The sequence below is a fragment of the Carassius carassius genome, chromosome 43, assembly GCF_963082965.1.
Source record: "Carassius carassius chromosome 43, fCarCar2.1, whole genome shotgun sequence".
In the NCBI taxonomy this organism is placed as follows: Eukaryota; Metazoa; Chordata; class Actinopteri; order Cypriniformes; family Cyprinidae; genus Carassius; species Carassius carassius.
This window is the reverse complement of record NC_081797.1, coordinates 24,659,010-24,684,826: the sequence shown is the minus strand read 5'-3', so window position 1 is coordinate 24,684,826 and position 25,817 is coordinate 24,659,010. Positions and strand designations below refer to the sequence as shown.

Sequence of the window (25,817 nt, the reverse complement as noted above, 5' to 3'; positions counted from 1 at the left end):
CCTTCACAAATGTTGTATATCTGATATTCTCTGTGCTAGCGGTTGTATTCTCCTTCACGTCCACCAATGAGATCAAGCACAGGAAGTTTGGCACAATGGACAGGATGCAGATGCAATGTTTTCCTGTTCATTTATCCGTGTTGTGAAAGCATAATGCCTTATGAAGCTCTTTCATATTTGTATCACACATGGATTTAATTGGTGTATATCCATTTTTAAGGAAAACATGGATAAAGCTAGGTTAGCTGGATAACAATGTGTCTTTTCTAATATACAGAAGTTAGTTACTTTGAGCTTGCTATTATTATTCCTAACAAAAAAGAAATAGACAAAGCGTCCACTCATAGAAGTCCTTCTTGGGGTCATCTTGCAGAAGGCTGCTCACTGGTAGCCCCGCCCACCGCCTGCCAATCACTCTTAAAGGCCACGTCTCAGATTTTTCCACATCCAGTTTTACACAGAAACCCTTCATCCCTGAATGCAAGCGCATTGCTGAGCAGGAGGTAAGGCACGCTTTAATAATATACAGCGTCTGCTATAGACATACAGTATCACATTAATATATGTATTTGTGGGGTGACTCTTAAAATGATCTTTTTGTGACGGGTGAGTGTGTGTGAGACGTTTTCAAGAAGTCTTTAAAGAGGATGGTTGTGAACATGAAGAAGCCGAGCCTCGTCTATCTCAGTGGAAGTCTAATAACACGTTTGTGTTCTCGGGCGATTTGGACCAAACAAGAATATTACTTAAATACTCGTATTGTTGTAGCTCAAAAGATGAATTGTTGGTTCGTCTAATGTCTCAAAATAGGTGCGTTCAGTGTTTTGGGCATCACGGTGCGCTTCTGGAGTCCCGTGACGGTGTCTAGTTATGCGGTCTATCTAGTCTGCTCACTAGGTTTAAATTGTGTGTCGCCACTTTTGAGTGAAAAGTAACACTTCAACTTTTTTAATCAAATGTTTTCGGTCCCAGATGGGTAACAAACGAACTCTGATCATATTACTCATTTATCACAGTATTTCCCACCTGTTTCTCGGAATCAGGTGTGCAACGCTTTTAAAACGCCAGTCCAACAAGAAAATCCTGTCATTACCAAGTCCCTCGTCATGATGCGCCCAACTGGTATGATATACCATTTTTGTTTTTGTAAAACACGCTAAATTGGTGTGTGTGTCGTGCAATATCTTCAACGCTTTGTAACTATAGAAAGGCTTTATGTGAGAAACAACCGACATTTGATATGACCAATGAGCGCGAAAACGGTTTTAGTCAATAATCTTTATGGTTTCTACCTCAGACAGCTATTATATTGTCTCTGAAAAATTACAAAGTAGCCTACAAGTCGCATGGACCGCTATTATAAACTCTGCTAAACGTTACGCTATTGTGTTTCACGGAAGATGTCCGGTATTACTGGATTTGCATGCGAGTTTTGATCAACTGTCGTTTTAAAAATGTGTAAAAGCAGCATGTTTTGAGAGGGGGTCCGTAGCATTGACATTGTGCACATTTCTGTTGTGTCCAGAGGGAAGTTTTCCTTTGGTACAGTGTGCATTGCCTTTCCATTTGCATTTCATTTAATATCTGTGCGTGCAGTGTTCAGTCATAGGCCTGTTGATTTGATGTGGATAACGCGATCTGTGTGAAATGCTGAAACATGCATCATCTTTCGCTCAATTGGGAAGAGTCGAGGGGCAAGCCCCCGTTTTATTATTGGATTTCCTCAAGGTTTCGCCAGTTTTAATAGAAGATTGACTGTCATCTGCTGGTTGGAGTTAGTAAAACATCTCGGTTACGTATATAACCATGGTTCTCTGAATTGGGAACGAGATGCTGCGGTGACGTCACCACTATGGGAACACCTTCGGTGTGATGAATGTCTGAAGCCCTATACCATCCTGCCAATCCTATTGGCCAAATAGCGCTTGGCACCGCCTCATGCATGTGTACGCATCGTATACCTGGGTGGCGCTCGCCATTTCACTCAGATTTCATGACTGAAGAAGAATGCTATCAAGGTACGGAATGGCCAGGACCGCAACATCTCGTTCCCTATTCAGGGAACCATGGTTACATACATAACCGAGATGTTCCCTTTCATAGGTCACTTCGATGCTGCGGTGACGTCACCACTATGGGAACGCTATACCATAACGCCTGACGTACCTGATAGCTGGGATCCAAGGAAGCATCTGCTCAAGCTGAGAGAACCCGGGAGCCAGGAGCCATCCTCACATCCAGACTGTAGGACTTGATAAAAGTGCTCGGTGAGGACAATCCTGCCGCAGCACAGATATCATCCATAGAAGATCCACTGAGAAAAGCTCGAGAAGAAGCCACTGCTCTCGTGGAATGAGCTTTAACTCCTAAGGGCGAAGCGAGCCCGCGCGCATCATAGGCTAAAGATATTGCCTCCACCAGCCAATGTGACATGCGCTGTTTTGTAACCGCATGGCCCTCATTTTTATGTCCAAAACAGACAAACAGCTGGTCAGACTCATGCCATGGGGCAGTACGATCCACAGAAGTCTTTAAAGCTCTCACAGGGCAAAGACTTAGATCTCCGAACCCCACCTCAGCAGGGGATAAAGCTTCCAGGACCACCTGCTGAAAGCGAAAGGAATTAGATGCGACCTTAGGAACATAATTAGGCCTCAGTTGCAACAACACCTTCACAGAGCCCGGTGCAAATTCCATGCATGAAGGTGAAACAGAGAGAGCCTGTAAATCCCCAACTCTCTTGAGGGAGGATAAAGCCATAAGAAGAACAGTCTTCAAAGTCAGGATTTTATCCGGTACAGTTTCCAAGGGCTCAAACGGATGCCCTGATAAACCGTGCAACACAATGGATAAATCCCATGAAGGAACTCGCACGGGCGGAAAGGCCTCAGCCGTCGTGCACCCTGTATGAAACGAGAAACCAGTGGATGACGGCCCATCGAGGCACCATCTATATTCTCGTGGTAAGCTGAAATGGCTGCCACGTAAACCTTTAGAGTGGCTGGTGTCACTCCATCCGAAAAATGGTCCTGAAGGAACTCTAGTACTGAAGCCACTGGGCAGTAAACTGGATCCATATTATGAGTTTCACACCAGGTCATAAAAAGTCTCTACATGAAAGCATATAAGCGTCTCGTAGAGGCTGCAGTATAGTCTCGGTAGTATCAACAGAAAGACCGGGACATACTAACTCACTCCGCTCAGAGGCCACGCCCACAGTTTCCACAGATCCGGCCTGTGCTTGCCTGTGCTTGCGATAATAAATCCTGTCTGAGGGGAATCTCCCATGGAGAGCCCGCTAACAGATTGATCAGGTCTAGAGCTGAAACAACGAATCGATTTAATCGATTTAAAATCGATTATTAAAATAGTTGTCAACTAATTTAGTCATCGATTCGTTGCTAAATAACTTTTATTTGCCGTAAGCGGCTCATTTCGTGCATATTTCAAATCTGCGGTGACCAAAGTGTGGCAGTAATGAGCCACTGGAGGTTTTACTCAGCCAGTACAGCAGGAGAAGTAGCGAATAGCCAATCGCTGGCCTCGTTTTATGTCACCTGCTTCCCGAACAGCCTCTCTGCAGCATTCAGCGGGATGTGGGAGTACTTTACTTTGAGCCTTCAAAAAAGAAGAGTAACCTGTCAACTCTGCACTACTGAACTGTTTAAGTGGACGTTCACATATCGCGTCTTTTGCGCGCTCAAGTTCGTTATTTCCAACACCGCACCGCATCGAGTTAAAAACATTTCAACTTTTCAGAATGCTGCAAGCGCACCGCGGGTCATGTGACAAGAACTAACCAATCAGATTCATCCTTTCAAGTAACAACGTTAAAAGCTCAGTCAAGATGAAAGGAACAGCTGATCATAGTTGTATATGGATTTCTATTTTGAAATAAATTTAGTAGCAGAGCTACTGCAAGCGATTTTTTTGGAGCTGCAAATCCATTTATCCTTTGCTGAAATTTCCGGGTCTTTAAGGAGAGAGCACGTCATGGTTGCTTAGCAAAGGCAGACGCCCCAGGGGCGCTTCTGCCCGAGCGTTTTGGAAAGAAGGAGAAAGCTGTGCGCCTAGCGTTTTCCATGCGTTTTAGGTACGATTTGTGAATGGCCCCTAAGACTTTCATTTGTGCAGATCTCCAGTACAATGTTGTTTGCAAATGTTTAGTCGTAAAAGCTGATAACATTGCTTTTTAACAGTTAACATTTAAAGCTTTACAAACATGTTCTGTGATCAGTTTGTCGTTTACCAGTTCAAAATTCAGTCGTGCAGCCTAATTATGACTGAATGAGAGGTAAATGTTTAAAGATATTTGAAATGCACTTTTTTTCTAAGTATTCACTGCTCTTTTTCACACAGCAGGTTTTTGTGTGTGTCAAATTTTTTTTTCTGGACAACCTTCTGATGGATTTTACTTTAAATTGTGAGTTCCATTCAGGTTTCATGCCATTGGCACTTTTTTCGAAGGATTGTTTACAATTTCACAGCAAAAGCTATAAAGCTGTTTCCCAGTAAATAATAAAATACAATGCACTGCAATTTTATTCTGTTTTATCCTTATTCTTCGTGAAAATATGTTCCTTAATAAGCTTTGTCTGGGATGTTAAACTACTTTAGGAGCTCAAAGGACTGCCATGGTGAAAACATTATTTGAAATCTCCTTGTGAAATTTGCTAAAGTATTGGTCAGTGTTTTGATTGCAGAAGAGTTCGACTAAGGATTACTAACACAATAAAACAACTCCAGGTATATTTTTGATGAGGATATGACAGTGCAAAATGGTTAAAATCTCTTAAAAATCTATGCTGAAGGATAAAGACCATTTATTAATAATTTACTTGGGGAAAAAATGGGAAAAACTAAAATATAAGTACATAAACCGATTAATCGATTAATCATAAAACTAATCGGCAGATTAATCGATTATCAAAATAATCGTTAGTTGCAGCCCTAATCAGGTCCGCGAACCACGGCTGTGTGTGCCACTGCGGAGCCACCAGCAGCAGCTGTTCCACTTTGTCCAACCGTACTCTGCTTAATACCGCTGGAATCAAGCGAATAGTGGGAAAAGCATACAAGCTGGTCCTGGGCCAGCTGTGAGCTAACGCATCCAAGCCCAGGGGCGATGGAGGGCATAGGGAGAACCATAGCGGGCAATGCGTAGTCATGTTCGATGCGAATAAATCTACTTTCGCTCCTCCGAAAATCTGCCACAAGAGATTTACCGTTTGGGGGTGCAATCTCCATTCCCCTTGCTACAGAGTCTGTCTGGATAGCAAATCCGCTCCGAGGTTCAATCGTCCGGGGACATGAACAGCTCGGATCGACAGAAATTTGTTCTGAGACCAAAGAAGAACACGCCTCGCCAGCCTGCACAGGGGGCGAGAGCGCAATCCTCCTTGATGATTCAGGTATGACACAACCGCCGTGTTGTCTGACCTGAGCAGCACATGACGACCGATCAGCAGGCTCGAGAAATACTGGAGAGCCAGAAAAACTGCCAGTAATTCCAACCTGTTTATGTGCCAACTGCGTTGCGCCGCTGTCCACACTCCATAGGCTGGGCACCCTTGACAAACAGCTCCCCAGCCGGTTAAAGACGCATCCGTCGTGACAGTCTCTCGGGAAGCACAAATCCCCAGCCGAACTCCAGTCAGGAGAAACTCGACTGACATCCATAGCTTTAGCGACATCACACACCTCCGTGTCACCGAAATCGTCTGATGCGGAAGACAACGGGGTGAAATATTTCGTCTTTTCGTCCACCACTGAAAGGGGCGCATGTGAAGTAATCCCAGACGAATTACGGGAAATGCAGCTGCCATTAGACCTAAAAGTCTGAGGCACAATTTCATTGTCACTGTGCGGCCCGCTTTGAAGCACCGTACGCAGGTTATCCGTTGAGAGGGGATTAAAACACTTTTCTGAAAATTTGTGCGTAAGCCCAGGCTGCTCAAATGATTCAGCACAAGATCCCGATGAGAGTTTGCTTGAGTCTGCGATTGCGCTAACACCAGCCAATCGTCCAAATAATTTAACACACGAACGCCCTGGAGCCGCAATGGGGCCAGAGCTGCGTCCATGCATTTTTTGAAAGTGCGGGGAGCCAGAGCTAAGCCAAAGGGAAGAACGCGGTACTGATACGGTTTGCCCTCTAAAGCGAATCTGAGGAACTTCCTGTGTCTCTTGATGATCTGAATATGAAAGTATGCATCCTTCAGATCGATCGTGACAAACCAGTCGTTTGGTTGAATTTGAGAAAAAATAGACTTTACCGTCAACATCTTGAATTTGCTCAGCCTGAGTGCAAGATTCAGACAGCGTAAATCCAGAATGGGCCACAACCCGCCTTCTTTTTTCGGTACCACATAATAATGGCTGTAAAACCCTGACTCCATCTGAGCGGGGTGTACTTCCTCTATAGCCCCTTTGCTCAGCAGAGTTGACATCTCCTGTCGCAGCACGCTATTTCCATCGGTTTCACCACCGTGGAAAGAATTCCGCGGAAAGGAGGCGGGCCTCTTCGAAACTGAATGGTGTATCCGTGACAAATTGTGCATAACACCCATTGAGAAATGCCGGGCAAGAGTTCCCACGCGGCCCAAAACTGTATTAGCGGTCTCAAAATTTCCGTTTCCTGCAACGGTGTCATACATGTTAAAACGTCCGGGCCTGAAAAGCTCTTGGCATTCGTGCACAGGGAAAGTGTATAAGTAAAAGCTGTTGCGTCTCGTTGTGAATAATCCTGAAGCGTGTCCACGGCAGGAATTAGACCAACAGATTGAACATCGGGCTCTTCCGCTAGTGAAAACGCGGCGGCTGTGCGAGCCATCATAAACGGGCCATCTGTGCGGGACCCTTGAATTGCCCCTCGAATTCTGAAAACAGGATTGCGCAGAATGTCTGAGGGAGCGTTTGGCGTTACAGCTCGATCCAATGCTGCTCAAGGCGCTGTTTGCAGCGAGACAGTCAAAGTTTGAGCATGGGGACTGCAATGAGAGTATTGGATGTGCAAAAGCGGTCCAAGAGCGCTCTCTAGTGGAGGGCAAAGTCCCTGGCAAGCAGCGAAAAGAGAAGGAGCCTAAATTTTTCCACCACTGAGGTGACAGCCTCTCCGAACAAACCGTCCTTGGAAATAGGGGCATCCATGAGGAAAGATTTGTCCTTTTCCTTAATGTCGGTGAGATTAAGCCAGAGGTGGCACTCAATCGTGCAAAAGGTAGCACGTAGCGCCAAATCCGTTGCCCGCTGCAGTTCTTTTACTGCCTCGGGTGTGATGCCTTCCCCGTCGTCTAATTCCTTTTAATAGCTCCGCTTGGTAGGCCTGGAGGACTGCCATAGAGTGGAGCGAAGCAGCCGCCTGGCCAGCGGCCATGTAGGATTTCCCGACTAGGCTAGACGTGACTCGACACGCCTTAGAGGGAAGAAGGAGTGTGAGACTTCCATGCCGCGGCCGAGTTAGGCGCGAGTTGTTCGGCGAGAGTCTCTTCCACCGGAGGCACTGCTGCATAGCCATGGTTCGCCATGTCAGAGATGGCGAATTAGTATTAGTAGATGGCAGCATCAGTAATCCGAGCCGAGAACGGCTGTTTCCAGGACATCGAAACCTCCTGGTGGAGGTCCGGGAAAAAAGGTAAAGGCCTCAGGGGCTGTGCAGGTGTCCGACTGGTTAAAAGACGGTCGTCCAGCTTAGAGGAAGGTTGGGCCTCGGCCTTCTCAACCTCCCAATCCAGCCCCAATTTACCCACCGCACGAGAAACCACGTCCAACAGCTCACTGTAGGAGGGGGAAAAACGCCTCTCCTGTCCGCTAGGAGGAAGAGGGCTAGTGTCGGCCGCAAAGTCCTCAGACCCCGAGGCCGCGGTGGATAAAACGTCATCCTCATAGCATCCACAACCGAAGGAAATCGTACTAAATGCCTCCGGTGTGGGCTGTGAATCCTCGTTAGAGAAAACGACAGGCTCAATAAAGCTTTTACTCTGCACCAGGGTAGGAGAGAGCGAGCGATGTGGAGAATATTCCAGCGCTGCGCTGTCGTCAAAATCCATGTCGCACGTGTCACCCCAAGCTATCACCTCGTGCGGTGCCTCGGCAGTTGCAGAAGTGACATGGCGGGGGTTAGACACGGGGGCGACGTCAGAAAATACTTCCACCCTCGAGCGCAGTACTCTGAGCCGCAGGCCATTACAATGGGGACAAGAGGAAAGGCCGCTAAGCACCGCCTGTGCGTGATGTAAACCGAGACATACTACGCACCTGTCATGAGTGTCTCCCTTCATGATGTACCTAGTACACGGCTCCTTGCATTTCCGAAAACTCATCGCGTCTGCGAAGAGGAGTTGACACTGCTCGTAGAAGTCGCTGGAGAACGCGAGATGAATTCTAGGGCATAGATGATTTGCTTTCCTGAAGGAAATGAAATCTGAGTGAAATGGTGTGGAGCACCCAGGTATACGATGCGTACGCATGCGTGGGGCGGTGCCAAGCCCTATTTGGCCAATAGGATTGGCGGGATGGTATAGGGCTTCAGACATTCGTCACACCGAAGGTGTTCCCATAGTGGTGACGTCACCGCAGCATTGAAGTGACCTATGAAAGGGAACAGCTCGTTTCTCTAAGGAAATAATTATTCTACATTAGTGTTGTCACATGGAGCTCTAAAGAGAGAAAGGGAGAAAACTGGAAGTGAACGCATGTCAAATTCCTCTCTCAGAGATCAGACCTATTATTAATCATTATGTATTAAATAAGTGGTGAGAAGGGTGGGATACATGTACAAATAATTAATTGCATGAAATGCATCCAGAAGTTTCAAACAGATTTTTAATCCCTTTTTAAAACTATCAAGTGGTATTTAGCAGATGTGGCGTAGGTCACACAAGACTGACTCATGCATGTTTGCTTAAAGTTGAAGACCCTAGTTAATACATGTTCTGTAAGAGAAAACTGCATGCCTGATGGTCAATCTTTCCACTGAGGTGTGTGCCAAAAAAAAAAAAAGTTTAGTAGGCTGTTTTTATCTCTTAGATTTGACCTAATGGGGGGTTACCGATCTACTTTTAAATAAATGCTTGAACTTAATTTACTTCCCAGAGCAGTTTTGCACCTCCATTTGGCTCTTGGGGAGTTCCTTTTTTTCACCTCTTACTTTGATCAGGTATTTCCAGAAGTACTAAAAGTAACTTCCCTTGATATTCAGGATCATTTTTATTATAGTTGTTCACAGGTGTTTCATACGCTGCAAAAAGAGATGTTAAAGTTGACACGTGCAGAATTTTTATACATATTTAACAGTTTGTGTGTTAAGATGGATCACACATCTACTGTGTAATGTCATTTAACACACAGTGTCACTTAAACACATTGTGTAACTCGGTTATCAGAAACTGCTAATTAATCTGTTAATATGACCAATATTACCATCAGTTTGTAATTCTACAGAATTGAAATAAAAGATGTAAAAATGTTAGCAATTTTAATGTCAAATGTTGTCAGGGTAGAGAACGCATGAACCGTAACACAACAAAATGTTCTAAATCTCAATTTCAAATGTCTATTTTAGATGATTAGATGACACAAATGCCTTGAAATGCACTACAACTATTAGCTACAATACGCTATGCATTTAAAAGTGTTACCAGCATCAACTACACTTTGGATGATTGAAAATATGAAAACATACAGTCAAGACTAGCAGATAACATTTGTCAGAACATAAGATCAACTTCTAACACAATGTCAGATACAAGATAAATCTTTCCAAATCAGACAACAAATAAACACTTTAAATTGGTCAATGTGAGTAAAAAAAACCAATCTATAGTACATTTGTCTTTTATTCATTTTTTTTATTGGTAATACAAAGGCATTTGTAATGCACTGGCTATAACCACAGTATTTATTCAAAGGTGTTGCCAATATCGATTACACTTACCGTTAACAGAAACAAGACCAGAGGATAACATTTCTCATAATATTAGATCAACTTAATCTCATAAGAAAGATGGATACTTTTCGATACAAATAAAATTTAAGTTCAGACAAACATTCAGGCACGTTTTTAGATTAGATTCAGTCATGAAATGATAAAGTGTAAGGCAAATTTAGTTGCGAGACTGCACCAATGGTCAGAACATTACAGACAAAGTGATGATTAGCAGCAGTTCAGAGTCAAGTCTCATGTTTGAAATACAAAACCATTCCACAATCATTCCTTTATGGGAAGTGTGTATGGCTCCTAATCTGTGAAACTTTAGCATGATGTGGAAAAAAATCAGTTTATTTTATTAGTGTTCATTTATGATGCACCAAAGTGTCGTCTTGTCGTCAGTATTGGATATTGAAGCAGCTGATGATTTGGAGTTCAGTTGTGAGGTGACCGTTACAAGCTCATGCATCAAGATTGATGGAAATCAACAGGTTGTGATTTGACAATATGCAAAAATGTAAGTATAAATGTATAAAAATAACCACCTTCAGGTCGGTAAAGCAGTAAAAGTTATTGGCCAAGTTGTCTTTTAAAACCTGTTCAAGCTGCTGAGACAAACTTTTACTGAGGGGTAGAGACAAATCTTAAGCTCAGAGTAAGGGCAGGGTGGATGATGTCAGTGTGCTCATTAACTATGCACACAGTGATTGGCTGATAGTCTTTGTCAGATCACAATATTATGTTGCCGTACTCAAAGGTTTTAAGATGCAGGATAAGTGTTACTATATGTGCAGCTGATTGTCAGCCTCTTAAATGTGTGCTTCTCAGAAACTATTAGTGAATATGCATATAAGCATCCTTTTAATAAACCCAGTAGAGTAATCATGGCTGATAGTAAGACATGCGAACGTAAAAGAAATCCAAACTGGATACAAGAAGAGCTGCTTTGTCTTGCGGAGCTGATTAATGAAAACGAGGATATAATCAAAGAAAATCTGGATTTGGGATAACCTCCAAAACCAAAGGCGATGCCTTTTTATAAAAGGTCATTATCATCAAATGTTTCAAAAATGTTTACATTCAGAGGCAGATTTCCAGCAACCGCAATCTTAGGAAAGTTTGTGGTTCGTCTGAGTGACTTAGGAGTCCTCTTCACTACTCCCAACCTTTCACAGATTCAGGAGCTCGTTTTAGAGAGAAAACGCTTTGTGAAATACTCTTAGAGCAAACATTATGGGTACTAAATTTAAGATTCACAAGCCCTTTATTTGTAAGAGTTTCTCCTAAACCAGCGAGTTATGAGCTACTTGTAGACTTGAGATTCTTTGTGAATACGGGCCCTGAATTTTTTAGAATGTAAAATAAAAAAAAATAACGTTTGTTAACAAGTAACGAATATGGTACATTTTAGGCTTTTTAGAAATCATTGTATTGCATTATGTGCCCCCCCCAAAGCAAACAATTTAGGGTTGTTCCCTCGAGTATAAGTTCCATGTTCTTCAATATCATACTATGAGAGCCATAAAAGCCTGATGGATTAAATGATAGTCAAAAGTTCAGTCCCAAAAGGCTCAATAAACGGTTTTATTTCCTAAAATTACAATTCTTTAACCTTATAAAGCCTTACATAAGTAAAAGCTATCAAAACTGCCATCAAGCAATTAATTCTGTCCACAATAAGTTTTTGTTTACGTAATATGTATGTGTAGTGTTATTTTATTTTTTTTTTTTTTAATTATATATGCAAACAGTATATATTTGGAAAGCATTTATGTGTATTTATAGGTTTTATTGGTTACACTTTATTTTGATAGTCCACTTTCTACTAAGTAGAAGTAATTAACAAATAAATGTCAACTAATTATCATTAATTTGCCACTATATGTCTACTAACTCAGAGTAGACTGTTAGGGTAGGGTTAGTAGAATTAGTTAACATATACTGTTGTGGACGAATCTAAATAAAGTGTGATCAGATATTAAGCAGACAGTCTACTAATACTCTAATGACTGCTAGTTGACATGTAGTTACTTACTGTTAGGAGAAAGTGGACTATCAAAATAGTGTTCCCAATTTATATATAGAAATGTATTTAATATACAAACGTGTATACATGCACGTGTGTGTATTTATATGTACTTCATTTTACTGACTCCAAATCATGCCATTAAGTAAGGGGCTCTTTAAAAACCAATCATCTTTCGATGGATTTGTATTTTAACCAAAGTGGACCATCACAGAATCAGTTCTGTAGTGTTCGCTGGGTTCCAGGCCATGTTGGGCTTTCAGGAAACCAGCGACTGATGCAGCTGCAAATCAGGAAGTGAACGCATGTCAAATTCCTCTCTCAGAGATCAGACCTATTATTAATCATTATGTATTAAATAAGTGGTGAGAAGGGTGGGATACATGTACAAATAATTAATTGCATGAAATGCATCCAGAAGTTTCAAACAGATTTTTAATCCCTTTTTAAAACTATCAAGTGGTATTTAGCAGATGTGGCGTAGGTCACACAAGACTGACTCATGCATGTATGCTTAAAGTTGAAGACCCTAGTTAATACATGTTCTGTAAGATTCCCCTTTCTGTCAAGCATTTTATTGAACTTTCCAGCTTCTAAAGTATATAGAAAACTCTTATGTAGGGAACTACCTTAAATCTGAGCAGCTGAATCTTTATTTGACTCTAACTCTAGCACTCTCTATTATAATTCTGTTATAAAACAACAACAACTTGCACTAGCTTTTCTAATCTCTTTGTATTGACTTTCTTTTATTTATTATACAATTAACAAAAGCAAAAAAAGTCCTATAACACTAGCTTGCTTTGTTCTTTTTCTATCTATTTGCTTTTTATTTATTATTAAAAAAAACCTTGCTACATTTACTGCGTTAAGATAACTGAGACTTGTTATAGCACTTGTATATCATCGCTCTTGTTGATTTTGATTGCTTCTTCATTTGTAAGTGGCTTTGGATAAAAGCATCTGCTGAATGACTAAATATGAAGTTATTTAGGCTAGTATACTTTTTCCATAAGTTTTAGTATTTTTATCATATTTCAATGTAAAGAAAAACAATAATCTGGTGCATTACAACCGAAGTATTTTATAAATTATTTTTGCCATGAAAATATCCTAAGATGCTGACATGGCATTAAATAAATCTACTACTAATATATATATATATATATATATATATATATATATATATACACACACAATACAAATATACATTACACACATTATGTAAACAAAATCTTTTACGTTAGATGTGATTATTCAATTGACAGCACTAATTAAAACTAATCCTTTAAAGCTTGAATAACACTGTTTAAAGCTTTAGGGCATTAAAGTATGACTGTGCTTGCTCTCGCAGGTGAATAAAGCAGACAGTATGTTGCGGTGGAGAGTGTCGAAACCCACCGTGCTGAGTCTGGTGTTAATCCAGGCGGCTGCAGTGATGCTTCTGTACGGTTGGTACAGCCGTCCACCGTCTCCAAACATGGCTGCGTCCGAGGGTAAGGTGCATGTACTGCTGCTGTCCTCATGGAGATCCGGCTCCTCGTTCCTGGGCCAGGTGTTCAACCAGCATCCGGATGTCTTTTACCTGATGGAGCCCGGCTGGCACGTGTGGACGTCTATCCAGAAGGCCGGAGCACGCAGCATGCGGATGGCGGTGCGCGATATGATTCGCAGCATCTTTCAATGTGACATGTCGGTGATGGACGCTTACATGCCCCAGCCGCGCAACGTCTCCAACCTCTTCATGTGGAGCCACAGCCGCGCGCTCTGCTCTCCGCCCGCTTGTTTTCTCACGGCGCGCGACGAGATTAGCAAAGAGCAAGACTGCAAGCTGCACTGCGACACGCAAGGTTTGAAGCTCGCCGAGGCGGCGTGTCGGACTTACAGCCATGTGGTGCTAAAAGAGGTGCGCTTCTTTGAGTTGGAGTCACTGTATCCACTATTGCGCGACCCGAGTTTGGATCTGCGCATCATTCATCTGGTTCGTGATCCTCGAGCAGTACTTCGTTCCCGCGAGCAGTCGGTCAAAGCCCTGGTCAAAGACAGTGCTATAGTCCTGGAGCAGGCTAATGTCCCAGAAAAGGATAAATCTTATCAGGTCCTACAGGAGATTTGTCGCAGCCATGTGCGAATTTATGAAACCGCCATGTTAAAGCCGCCTGATTTCCTAAGGGGGCGCTATAAGATGGTCCGTTATGAGGATCTAGTGCGCAACACGCTGGCCGAGATCGAAGCCATGTACGAGTTTGTGGGTTTGGAGCTGACCGAAGAGTTGCAGGAGTGGATCTACCGCATCACACATGGGAAGGGCAAGGGGACGAAGAAGGAGGCCTTCAAGATCACTTCGCGAAATGCTGAGGACGTCTCCCTGGCTTGGCGAACCACCTTACCTTTTGAGAAGGTCCAGCGCATCCAGAAGGTCTGCAAAGGAGCCATGACTCTGCTGGGATATAAGACTGTGGACAGTGAGAAAGAGCAGAAGCTGCTGAATTTAGACGTGATGACCCCACGAGAGCGCTATCAATTCCGCTGGCTGCCCTCGAAAAGCACAACCGCGAAAGTATCGAAAACATAAGAACTGTGGCGTTTGCCCTTCGGATTTGTTCTCGTTCGCTTCATACAAAAGGACAATCGAACTTGAGTGTGCCAGCTGCAGAGAACGGGTCACTAGAACAATAAAGTACTGTTCTCTTCCTTGGCACAGCTTTTAACACTGGATGCTGTTTTTGAAGAAATTATGGTCCAATAATGAACTTCAAGATGTATTGACACAGAAACTATGGTGTTTTTTTCATTTATGTAAAGAACATTGCATTTTAAATGGACGTTGTAGATGTGGGTTGAATCAGATTGACCAGTTCGGAGCAGACGTCACAGTTAAGCATTGTGGTGGCAGAAAAACACTGGTAACAAGTGGAGGGGAAAAAAAAGGTAGCACTCTATTTTACAGTCCTGGTTCTCCTGTACATGGTATGTACTTATTATAGTAATCTCAATAATTATTAACCCTGAACCGAACCCTACCCCATGTAGTTACTTTATATTACCGGTACTTTCTTTGATACTTGCACTGTAGGTACATGAAGGTGCATGTACTGTAAGATAAAGTGCAAACCAATTTTTTTTTTTTATTGTTGTGCCTTTGGATCACAGAATTGAAATGCAAAATCATTTTTGTAGAATACAAAGATGCCATTTGAAACTAAATGCAGACGCTTGGATGGACAGACTCTTGATGAAAATCGCTAAGATCAGTCTAATTTTAAAGCATTACTTTGATTTCAACCATAGATCTACATAATATTCACATAAACAGTTCTGTGCATTAGCCTTACAGTTACAGCATGAAATATGTAAACCTATAACATCTTGCATAACATTTGCATATTTTCACAATGATGACTTTTTCTTGCAAATGCAAGTTTATCCTCCAGTTTCACAGGTTTAAGCCTAGACCCATACTAAAATGAAAGTCTGAGCTGTTTCAACTGAAAGAAACTTGTACTGACTGATCTTAAAATAGATCAATGCCTTTGTTTTGTTTCGAGATAAAAACCATTTTTTTTTATTTAATTTTTTTTATAAGGCTTATTTTTATAAAAAAGTCCATAAATGTCCTAATTGAACTATGGCTTAACCCTGGCTTAGTCTGAGCCCTGTCTGTGAAACCAGGACTAAGTCTCCTAGTTTGAACTCTATTTAACTCAACAATAGTGAGTTTGTCAATTCGGAGGAATAAAAAAAAACATTTGTGGGATACAAACTCATGGGAAAAGTTTTTTTTTTTTTCTCTCTAATCGGAATTGTGTGAATAAAGCCATCATTTAAAAATATAAAGTCAAATTTGCCTTTTATTATTTAATAATATGGCTTCCATAGACTGCTACTTAAAAACTGTAATTTTCTGCCACCGGGAAGGCTTCCCCCACAACAACAACAAAAAAACATGTCAACATGTTTGCAAGCACAAAATAGGGACTGTGTTTCTCGTGTGTGTGTGTGTGTGTGTGTGTGTGTAATGCCATTCAGCTTTCCACGGATTTACAGAGACTCTGACTGCATGAAGCTGAATACCAACGTCATTGTGAAGAAAGTAGTTCCTGGTGACCCACTGTCCCGCAGAGTCGGGCTTCAAACCTAATCAAACACACCTGAACTTTTGCACCAAGCTCTTCAGGTTCACTCAAAAACTCACAGGATGGATGTCCTGGAGCAGTTTACACCATGAAACATAGGAGCAGGGGTCAAGACCTAGGAAGTAGTTCATAATTGATTGTATGTTAAGATGTCATGTTAGTGTTATTATGTTAAACTAGGGTTGTGTTAGCTTAAGACCAGTTGTTGTCAATTTAGACTTTAATCAGACTTGGAAAAAAAAAAAAAAAGTTCCAACTCTGATTGGATGTGCCTTTTTTTTTTTTGGTTGCCCATCAGTTGAATCCTTGTTACAAATTGCTGTGAAGCACTTTGCTTATCTGAACAAAGAAAGACATACATCCAAGAGTGGATAAATGTGGGTGCAAAAGCCAAAAATAATGCTAGGCAAATGATAGGATCTAATTGCCTAAAGTTCCCACAAAGCTCCTATAAGCAGGATTTCAGTGCATTCAGCTCTAAATGCAGAGTAAAAACATGTATAAAAAATAATCTAATTGGCAATAATTGTACAATAATTAAAAAATATAATTATTGTATAATCACCACTAAAGTTATATAATTTTAACCAAAATTAAATGATTACCCGGATTCAAGTTATGGATGTGTGTATTATAAAAAATCCTAACGCAAGATTTTGAAGCGATCAATGATATACAATTGATCGAGTATGTAAGTTATGGGAATAGCCTAATATTGGATTTAATATGAAGATAATTTGGAAACCGTTAAACAGTATATAGTTCTGGTTAATTCTATTACTTGGAGAAAGATTGTTTATGCCGTTATTATTTATTACACACAAGGGCCTAAAGTGTTGTTGCTGCCAGTCTATAGATTGAGCAAAGCCTGTGCATTACACTGGGACAAAAGAAGCAAAACTCTTCTTTCTCTGAGTCACTCAGTTATGGTTACATGTGGCACTGCCTTATTTTCTCACTTGTTTTACAAGACAAAATACATGCAGATTCAAGAGACTGTCTTACACTTTCACTTAGAATGTGAATTTATCTTGTTTTGAGGATGTTTAGTTACTGTGCTGGAAAGCAAAGCGAAGATGCTCATTTTAAAATCGCAGTTTGTCTGTCTACCAAAATGCTCGAGCAAGAGAGCGTACTCTTGAAGGTTCAGTGTTAGCTAAAGTAATTGGAAGAAAATCAGCTTCAGGTAGGTTTATGTTCTGATTATATCCATTAGAGAGAGAGAAAAAAACTGATTATGATGTCGTCCATGTGTTTATCTGCTCTTAAATATTTAAATACTTGAGTCATTTCAAAATGAATTAATTTGGGGCAAAGAGGAAAAAAAATTGTTTTGAGATCTTCAGATTTGTTTATTTTTACTGAATGTGATTAAAAAAAACATGCTCAAGGCTTTTAAAAGTGAAAATGTATATATTGATTAGCTATATATATATATATATAAATGTTATAATGCCAAATTAATATTTTTCCATATGTACTAGGCTGTCACTAACCGATGTTGAAGAAGTGTTGATAAAGTGTTGTACAGACACTGCTTTATGATTTTATGACTTGTTTGATTTTGGTAAACCCGGATATCAGATGCACGTCAATGTTTTGCAGTTCTGTGGTACTGCTTTGTTTGTTATTTGCATAAATGGCTTTTATTATTCTTTGTACCTGTTCTCTAGAATTTCACTGTATACACTGACATTTGAAACCTAATGTGATCAAATGTAAACCATTTTAAAATTGATTTAGTTTTTGTTATGCTAATTGAGGTATTGTCGTTTTGTGAGGTAATGTTTGATTTCAATGGAAGTTGGTATTTTATAGTGTTTTATTATGTTTGAATCACATTGATTTATATTCAACACATCATGACTTAAATCAGTTCAAGTGTAAATGAAAATAAAGATAGCACAAGATCAAGAGTCTCTTTAGAGGATATATTTTGTTGACTTGTGATCAGAAGGGAAGTCTGATAATGCATCCATCACAATCTATTAGGTTTAAAAAAAAATAAAAAACATCTCTTCTCCATGAACTGCTCTAGATTTTCCAGTTCTTGCTGTGATGTGTTGCTCCACTTTTCTACCAAGACACTGGCAAGTTACGTTTCTGTGGGGATGCATAGACAGTCCTTCCTATTTCCCTGTTGCACTGTCTTAGGCCTCTTACATTCAACACTGCATGCAGAGAAATGTGTGTGCAATAGGTGTTTATGGTTCATTAAACAAGCATGACATTTTTCTTAAACCCTTACTATAAAGATCTCTAAGAAAAAAAAAAAACAAACAAACACTGGTTACCGGTGAGTTTAATGGATTTACATAAGATGTATCCCAACTTTATGGTGCAACATTACATACTGGTTAGTTGACTGATTTCTTATGTATGTTCATTGTTAATTTGACGTTGTTTCTGTGCTCTTGACTTGATGTCATCTGTCTGTAGGGCGTTCCAAATGAACTTGGGTGAGTGAGTGATTTGGGATGCCCTTTGAACCAACTCTAACAAGTATAATTACATAACACATAAAAGCCAAATGAATGGGTTTTCACCAAAAAGAACATGTTCCAGAATCAACATCCATGATCCTGGAACAACATTTCAATCAGTCAGCTTTGATGAATAAGTGTTCTGTTCAGGCTTACAATGGTTTAGAGGCTTCTACACAATTCTTCATCTATCATTTCCCTTTGATTAATTTATGGATAGGTTTATGGTTAGGACAATTTTTTTTGGACAGGAATGATGTTTTAGAATCAATACGTTTCTCTTGTTTTAAAGGCTATGTAAATATATTAGGTAAAGTAATATATCTACAATTAATTGGACCTGTTCCTACAGACTCCACAGTTCTTCAGTACTTCTGCATTGTTTAGCAGTGAGTATTCAGGTTCTTTATAAGTGTGTCTTTGGTTCCATGAAGAACCTTTAACATCCATGGAACCTTTTCCAAAAATAATATAAATAAGGTTATTTACAGTATAGTGGAAAAAGATTTTTCAAATTCTTCAAATGTTCTCATTCTTCACACCAAGAAAAGCTTTCACTGAAAGCTTCTTTTTGGAACCTATAAGGAGCTCTGTACCAACAGCATTTTTAAAGTTCTGTCATTATCATAAATTACCCAACACCACCCTCCTGAGGTGACAGCATTAGTTGTATGTCTCTGTTTAAAAATTAGGCCCTTTTTAAACATTTGGTTTAAGTTATTGTTATTCTCTCTAATTGCAGTAATTATTTTCAAATAAAATGTTTTCCATATCTTTCCCTTTAAGAAATTATAATGAAATGGTAGTGGGTTGGGTGTTGAAGGGATATACTAAGTAATAAATGAGTTTAAATAACCACAATAAATTCATACACAAATTGTAATTCACCCATGATTTATGTTAGTGTTACAAACCACCCTGGTTGTATTTGCAATATGACACAATAAATCTTTTTAAGAAATATATGTAATATATATTTTTTATACACAAATTTTATTTTGGATGTGATCATGAAATCATTTTGACAGCACTAGTACATGCCCATGAAAAGTTTTTTTTTTTTTTTTACATTATTTGTCACACTTAAAAGATTCAGATCATCAAATAAATTTTAATATTAAACAAATATAATGCAAGTAAATAAAAAATGCAGTAAAAAAATAATAATGTCAATAATGCAGAAGAACAATTGTAAACACTAAATTTTTAGTTAAAGGCAGTTTTTAACTAAAATTCATTATTGAATTCAGTGATGTCATCATCCAGCTCAGTTCAGTTAAATAGTATCTGTGCAATCATTTGCAATCAAGTCGACAATATCACTGTAAATGAAGTGACCCCAACTAAGTAAGCCAGAGGCGACAGCGGCAAGGAACCAAAACTCCATCGGTGACAGAATGGAGAAAACCCCATTAACCACATTATTTTAGAAAGCGGAGTTAAATTTCACTAGCCACCCCAAGGCCTGGTTACTGCCGAACCTGTTGAATCAAGAATTCACTTAAGTAGAACCTGTCTGACAAAGTGAAGCATGCTTAAAAAGCAACACATCATGCCGTGAGCTAAAGAAATTTAAACAGATGATAATAGTTAACATGTATCAGTCTGGAAAGGGTTATAAAGCCATTTCTAAGCCTTTGGGACTCCATCGAACCACGGTCTGAGACATTGTCCACAAATGGAGAAAACTTGGAAATATGCTGAACCTTCCCAGGAGTGGCTGGCCTACCAAAATTACTCCAAGAGCACAATGATGATTCATCCAGGAGGTCATAAAAGATCCCAGAACCCAGTACAACATACTAAACCAAAGAACTGCAGGCCTCACTTTCCTCACTTAAGGTCAGTGTTCATGATTAAACAATAAGAAAGATATTTCCATGGGAGAGTTCCAAGGCAAAAGCCAATGGTGACCAAAAAGAAAAATAAAGGCTTGTCTCACATTTGCCAAAAATATCTTGATTATCCCCAAGATTTTGGGCAAATATTCTGTTGACTGATGCAACAAAAGTTTAATGTTTTGGAAGGTGTGTGTCCCGTTACATCTGGTGTAAAACCAACAAAGCATTTCATTAAAAGATCATCATACCAGCAGTCAAACATGGTGGTAGTGTGATGGTCTGGGGCTGCTTTGCACCTTCAGGACTTGAAATACTTGCCATAATTGATGGAAGTATGAATTCTGCTCTCTATCAGCTCTCTGCTCTCTATCTTTTTCACGTAGTGCCAGGCAGGTTTGGACAGCTTTTTTTCTTAATACATTAAATTGTCATTTAAAAACTGCATTTTGTATTTACTTGGGTTATCTTTGTGTAATAAAAGATTCAGATAATCAAACAAATTTTTATAAGCGTGACAAATACACAAAATTAAAAAACAGGAAGGGGGCAAAAACCTTTTCATGGCACTGTGTGTGTCCACCATCTGATCCACCATCTGGTCTGGATACTAATATTAAAAGCATGAAAGAATAAAAGTATGTTATGTTACGATTACTAAACAATCGTAGCTAATTTAGACACATTAATAATCAAATTGAATTTGTGGCAAGCTTTATGCATGCGGTCATAAATGCTTATTATATATAGCCTATTTAAGTAATTAAATTAATATAAAGGGGCGATTTGTCGAGGAATGGCTTAAATGAACAACTACTAGTTGACTAGAAAAAAAAATACAAATTGTCGGAGGCAGCCCTTATTCCACATATTTTCGAACCATCAAGCCATTCTGGTTTGCGCGAGTGACCCCACGGAATGAACTAGCGCTGCGGAATATTCAGAACTGCACTCTCCGCTCCCCCAAAAATCCCCCCTCCCCCCGAACCCCTACGTCTATGGCCCAATAAGTCTACGATGAGCATTTAATACTTTCAAAAAATGCGGGTCAAGAAGTGGGTCGGGTACAATATTTTCTTTCTCTTTTTTTGCGGTCCGAGTTGTGGGCGGGTTAGTTGAAAACGTTGGTCGGGTGCGGGTTGTTTATGCATTGACCCGCGCATCACTTTCCTCGACTATGCTCGTATTTGTTTTAATCCCAATTTTGTGAAAATAGTCTATATCAGTGGTTCACAAACTGGGGTGCACGAACCCCTAGTGGTGCGCAGACTGACCACCGGTGGTGCACGATAGAATGTTTGTAATGGCGGGGAAAAAGAAGTTTCTTTATTATTTTTACGTATTTAACTGAGGCAAACTTCATATGCGAAAGTTTTATTAAGAAATAAAATTTCACATTACAAGCTATAAATTACTCATGATTTAATTTCATTTTACAAACACGTCTGTGTCACAATAGCCCCACCCAGTTCATATTAGGCACTAACTGATAATTCGTTCATTTATTTTTCACTAACTACTTTCATTAAAATGGACACCTGGTCCATTTTAATGTTGTTTTCTGTGTGTTTTCTCTACTTCCTGTTGGTCTTCTGTAGAAAATCGTAGCTCTGTGTAGCTGTTTTTATTTTTTCTCTAGAATCTTTATCTTACTATCACTCTCTGTTTTTTTAAAAGTGGTCAAATATAACTTAATTCACACCATATTTCTGATATTATCGATCAATCTTATCAGATTAACTTTGATCGTTCACTTTTATTTTATTTCCGTGAGTGCAGTACACCTGCAAAGCGTTAGCACTCGTTAGCTTGTCATTAGCGTTTTTATTCGAACCTATCGCTGTTTTCTTTTCTCCTCTCCCTCGCTCCAGTTTTTCACAAGTTCATCAAACAACCGCAGTAAGAATATTTCATCAAGCACGGTGAGTAATGGCTTCTCCTATCATTGTTTCTTGCACCTCTTGCCACATGTACAGTTTATCTATCTCTGTCGCTGATGAGGGATTCACATGTGATAAATGCAGGGAAATAGTTAGGCTGACAGAGAAGATTTCAGAATTAGAGACACGCATCCAAACTTTAATTGAGGACAGTAAGAATGTTAGGGCTCTAGATACGGCTTTGGATGCGTCTAGCTCAGGGATTCCTGTACATTGTTCGGTTCCGGAAACAGAGCCCCAGCAGCAGGGCAACTGGGTGACGGTGAGGCAGCCTAGTCGTGGGTCAAAACACCGCACATCTGTTCCGATCAAAACATTAAACAGGTTCTCCCCACTCAGTGATGCACCCACTGAGAAACCTGATGAAAGTGCTCTAGTTATTGGTGATTCTATTGTACGGAACGTGAATATAGAGACACCAGTCACCATAGTCAAATGTTTACCGGGAGCCAGAGCGCCTGACATCTTGGCAAATTTAAAAGTGCTGGCTAATGATAAATGTAAATACAATAAGATTGTTATTCATGCCGGCGCTAATGATGTTCGACTTCGCCAGTCGGAGATCACTAAAAATAACATTAAAGAGGTGTGTGAACTTGCAAGCATGATGTCAGACACTGTAATATGCTCTGGTCCCCTCCCTGCTTACCGTGGTGATGAGATGCATAGCAGATTGTCATCACTCAATGGCTGGATGTCTAAGTGGTGCCCACAGAATAACATAGGTTTCATAGACAATTGGACGAGCTTTTGGGGCAGACCTGACCTGTTTAAAAGAGATGGTCTTCATCCCTCCTGGGGTGGCGCCACTCTTCTCTCTAGAAATTTGGCAAATAGTCTTAGTGTTTATACTTGACTAACTGGGGCCCAGGTCAGGAAGCAGACAGACTGGCAAAACCGACCATCTGCTAGCCGCCTCCCGTCACAGAGGTCAGTTAATTCTCAGCACATAGAGACTTTTTCACCTAGATATCACACTATAGAGACTGTGTCTGTTCCCCGAACTAGAAAAAACAAAAAACGTCCAAACCAAGTTAAGATTAACAATTTATTTGAGGTTCAACAAATAAAAAACAGAAGCAATATGGATAAACAAATGATAAAGCTTGGCTTATTGAATATCAGATCCCTTTCTACGAAAACACTTTTTGTAAATAATATGATCACTGATCATAATATAGATGTACTCTGTTTGACAGAAACCTGGCTAAAACCTGATAATTACATTATTTTAAATGAGTCCACCCCCCAAGATTACTGTTATAAACATGAGCCGCGTCTAAAAGGCAAAGGTGGAGGTGTTGCTTCAATTTATAACAACGTTTTCAGGATTTCTCAGAGAGCAGGCTTCAAGTATAACTCGTTTGAAGTAATGGTGCTTCATATAACACTATCCAGAGAAACAAATGTTAATGATAAATCCCCTGTTATGTTTGTACTGGCTACTGTATACAGGCCACCAGGGCACCATACAGACTTTATTAAAGAGTTTGGTGATTTTACATCCGAGTTAGTTCTGGCTGCAGATAAAGTCTTAATAGTTGGTGATTTTAATATCCATGTTGATAATGAAAACGATGCATTGGGATCAGAATTTATAGATATTCTGAACTCTATTGGTGTTAGACAACACGTTTCAGGACCTACTCATTGTCGAAATCATACTCTAGATTTAATACTGTCACATGGAATTGATGTTGATGGTGTTGAAATTATTCAGCCAAGTGATGATATCTCAGATCATTATTTAGTTCTGTGCAAACTTCATATAGCCAAAATTGTAAATCCTACTTCTTGTTAAAAGTATGGAAGAACCATCACTTCTAACACAAAAGACTGCTTTTTAAGTTATCTTCCTGATGTATCCAAGTTCCTTAGCATATCCAAAACCTCAGAACAACTTGATGATGTAACAGAAACTATGGACTCTCTCTTTTCTAGCACTTTAAATACAGTTGCTCCTTTACGCTTAAGGAAGGTTAAGGAAAACAGTTTGACACCATGGTATAATGAGCATACTCGCACCCTAAAGAGAGCAGCCCGAAAAATGGAGCGCAGCTGGAGGAAAACAAAACTAGAGGTATTTCGTATTGCTTGGCGGGAAAGTAACATATCCTACAGAAAAGCATTAAAAACTGCTAGATCCGATTACTTTTCTTCTCTTTTAGAAGAAAACAAACATAACCCCAGGTATTTATTCAATACAGTGGCTAAATTAACGAAAAATAAAGCCTCAACAAGTGTTGACATTTCCCAACATCACAGCAGTAATGACTTTATGAACTACTTTACTTCTAAAATCGATACTATTAGAGATAAAATTGCAACCATTCAGCCGTCAGCTACAGTATCACATCAGACAGTGCACTATTGACCCCTTGAGGAACAGTTCCACTCATTCTCTACTATAGGCAAGGAAGAATTGTATAAACTTGTTAAATCATCTAAACCAACAACATGTATGTTAGACCCTATACCATCTAAGCTCCTAAAAGAGGTGCTTCCAGAAGTCATAGATCCTCTTCTGACTATTATTAATTCCTCATTGTCATTAGGATATGTCCCCAAAACCTTCAAACTGGCTGTTATTAAGCCTCTCATCAAAAAACCACAGCTTGACCCCAAAGAACTAGTTAATTATAGACCAATCTCGAATCTCCCTTTTCTGTCCAAGATACTAGAAAAGGTGGTATCCTCACAATTATATTCCTTCTTAGAGAAAAATGGTATATGTGAGGATTTCCAGTCAGGATTTAGACCGTATCATAGTTCTGAGACTGCTCTCCTTAGAGTTACAAATGATCTGCTCATATAATCTGATCGTGGGTGTATCTCTCTATTAGTTTTATTGGATCTTAGTGCTGCGTTTGACACAATTGACCACAACATTCTTTTGCATAGACTTGAACACTTTGTTGGCATCAGTGGAAGTGCATTAGCATGGTTTAAATCGTACTTATATGACCGCCATCAGTTCGTAGCAGTGAATGAAGATGTATCCTATCGATCACAAGTGCTGTATGGAGTACCTCAAGGCTCAGTACTAGGGCCGCTACTCTTCACGCTTTATATGTTACCCTTGGGAGATATCATCAGGAAACATGGTGTTAGCTTTCACTGTTATGCTGATGATACTCAACTCTATATTTCTTCGCAGCCCGGTGAAACACACCAATTTGAAAAACTAATGGATTGCATAGTCGATATAAAAAACTGGATGACGAGTAATTTCTTACTGCTAAATTCTGAAAAAACAGAGGTGTTAATTATAGGACCTAAAAACTCAGCTTGTAATAACCTAGAACACTGTCTAAGACTTGATGGTTGCTCTGTCAATTCTTCATCATCAGTTAGGAACCTAGGTGTGCTATTTGATCGCAATCTTTCCTTAGAAAGCCACGTTTCTAGCATTTGTAAAACTGCATTTTTCCATCTCAAAAATATATCTAAATTACGGTCTATGCTC

At 39.9% G+C, this 25,817-nt stretch overlaps 1 protein-coding gene across 1 annotated transcript; it reads left to right on the top strand.

Moving 5' to 3' along the window:
* Positions 1-405: 405 nt before the first annotated feature.
* On the top strand, positions 406-14,731 carry LOC132124724 (carbohydrate sulfotransferase 6-like). Its single transcript, XM_059535875.1, has 2 exons — positions 406-503; positions 13,309-14,731. Exon 2 carries the CDS (start codon positions 13,327-13,329, stop codon positions 14,527-14,529), a length of 1,203 nt encoding a protein of 400 aa, XP_059391858.1. The 5' UTR covers positions 406-503; positions 13,309-13,326; the 3' UTR covers positions 14,530-14,731.
* Positions 14,732-25,817: the final 11,086 nt, after the last annotated feature.

Coding starts and splice junctions, on each gene's coding strand:
- LOC132124724 (XM_059535875.1), top strand. CDS start 13,327: ATGTTGCGGTGGAGAGTGTCGAAACCCACCGTGCTGAGTCTGGTGTTA.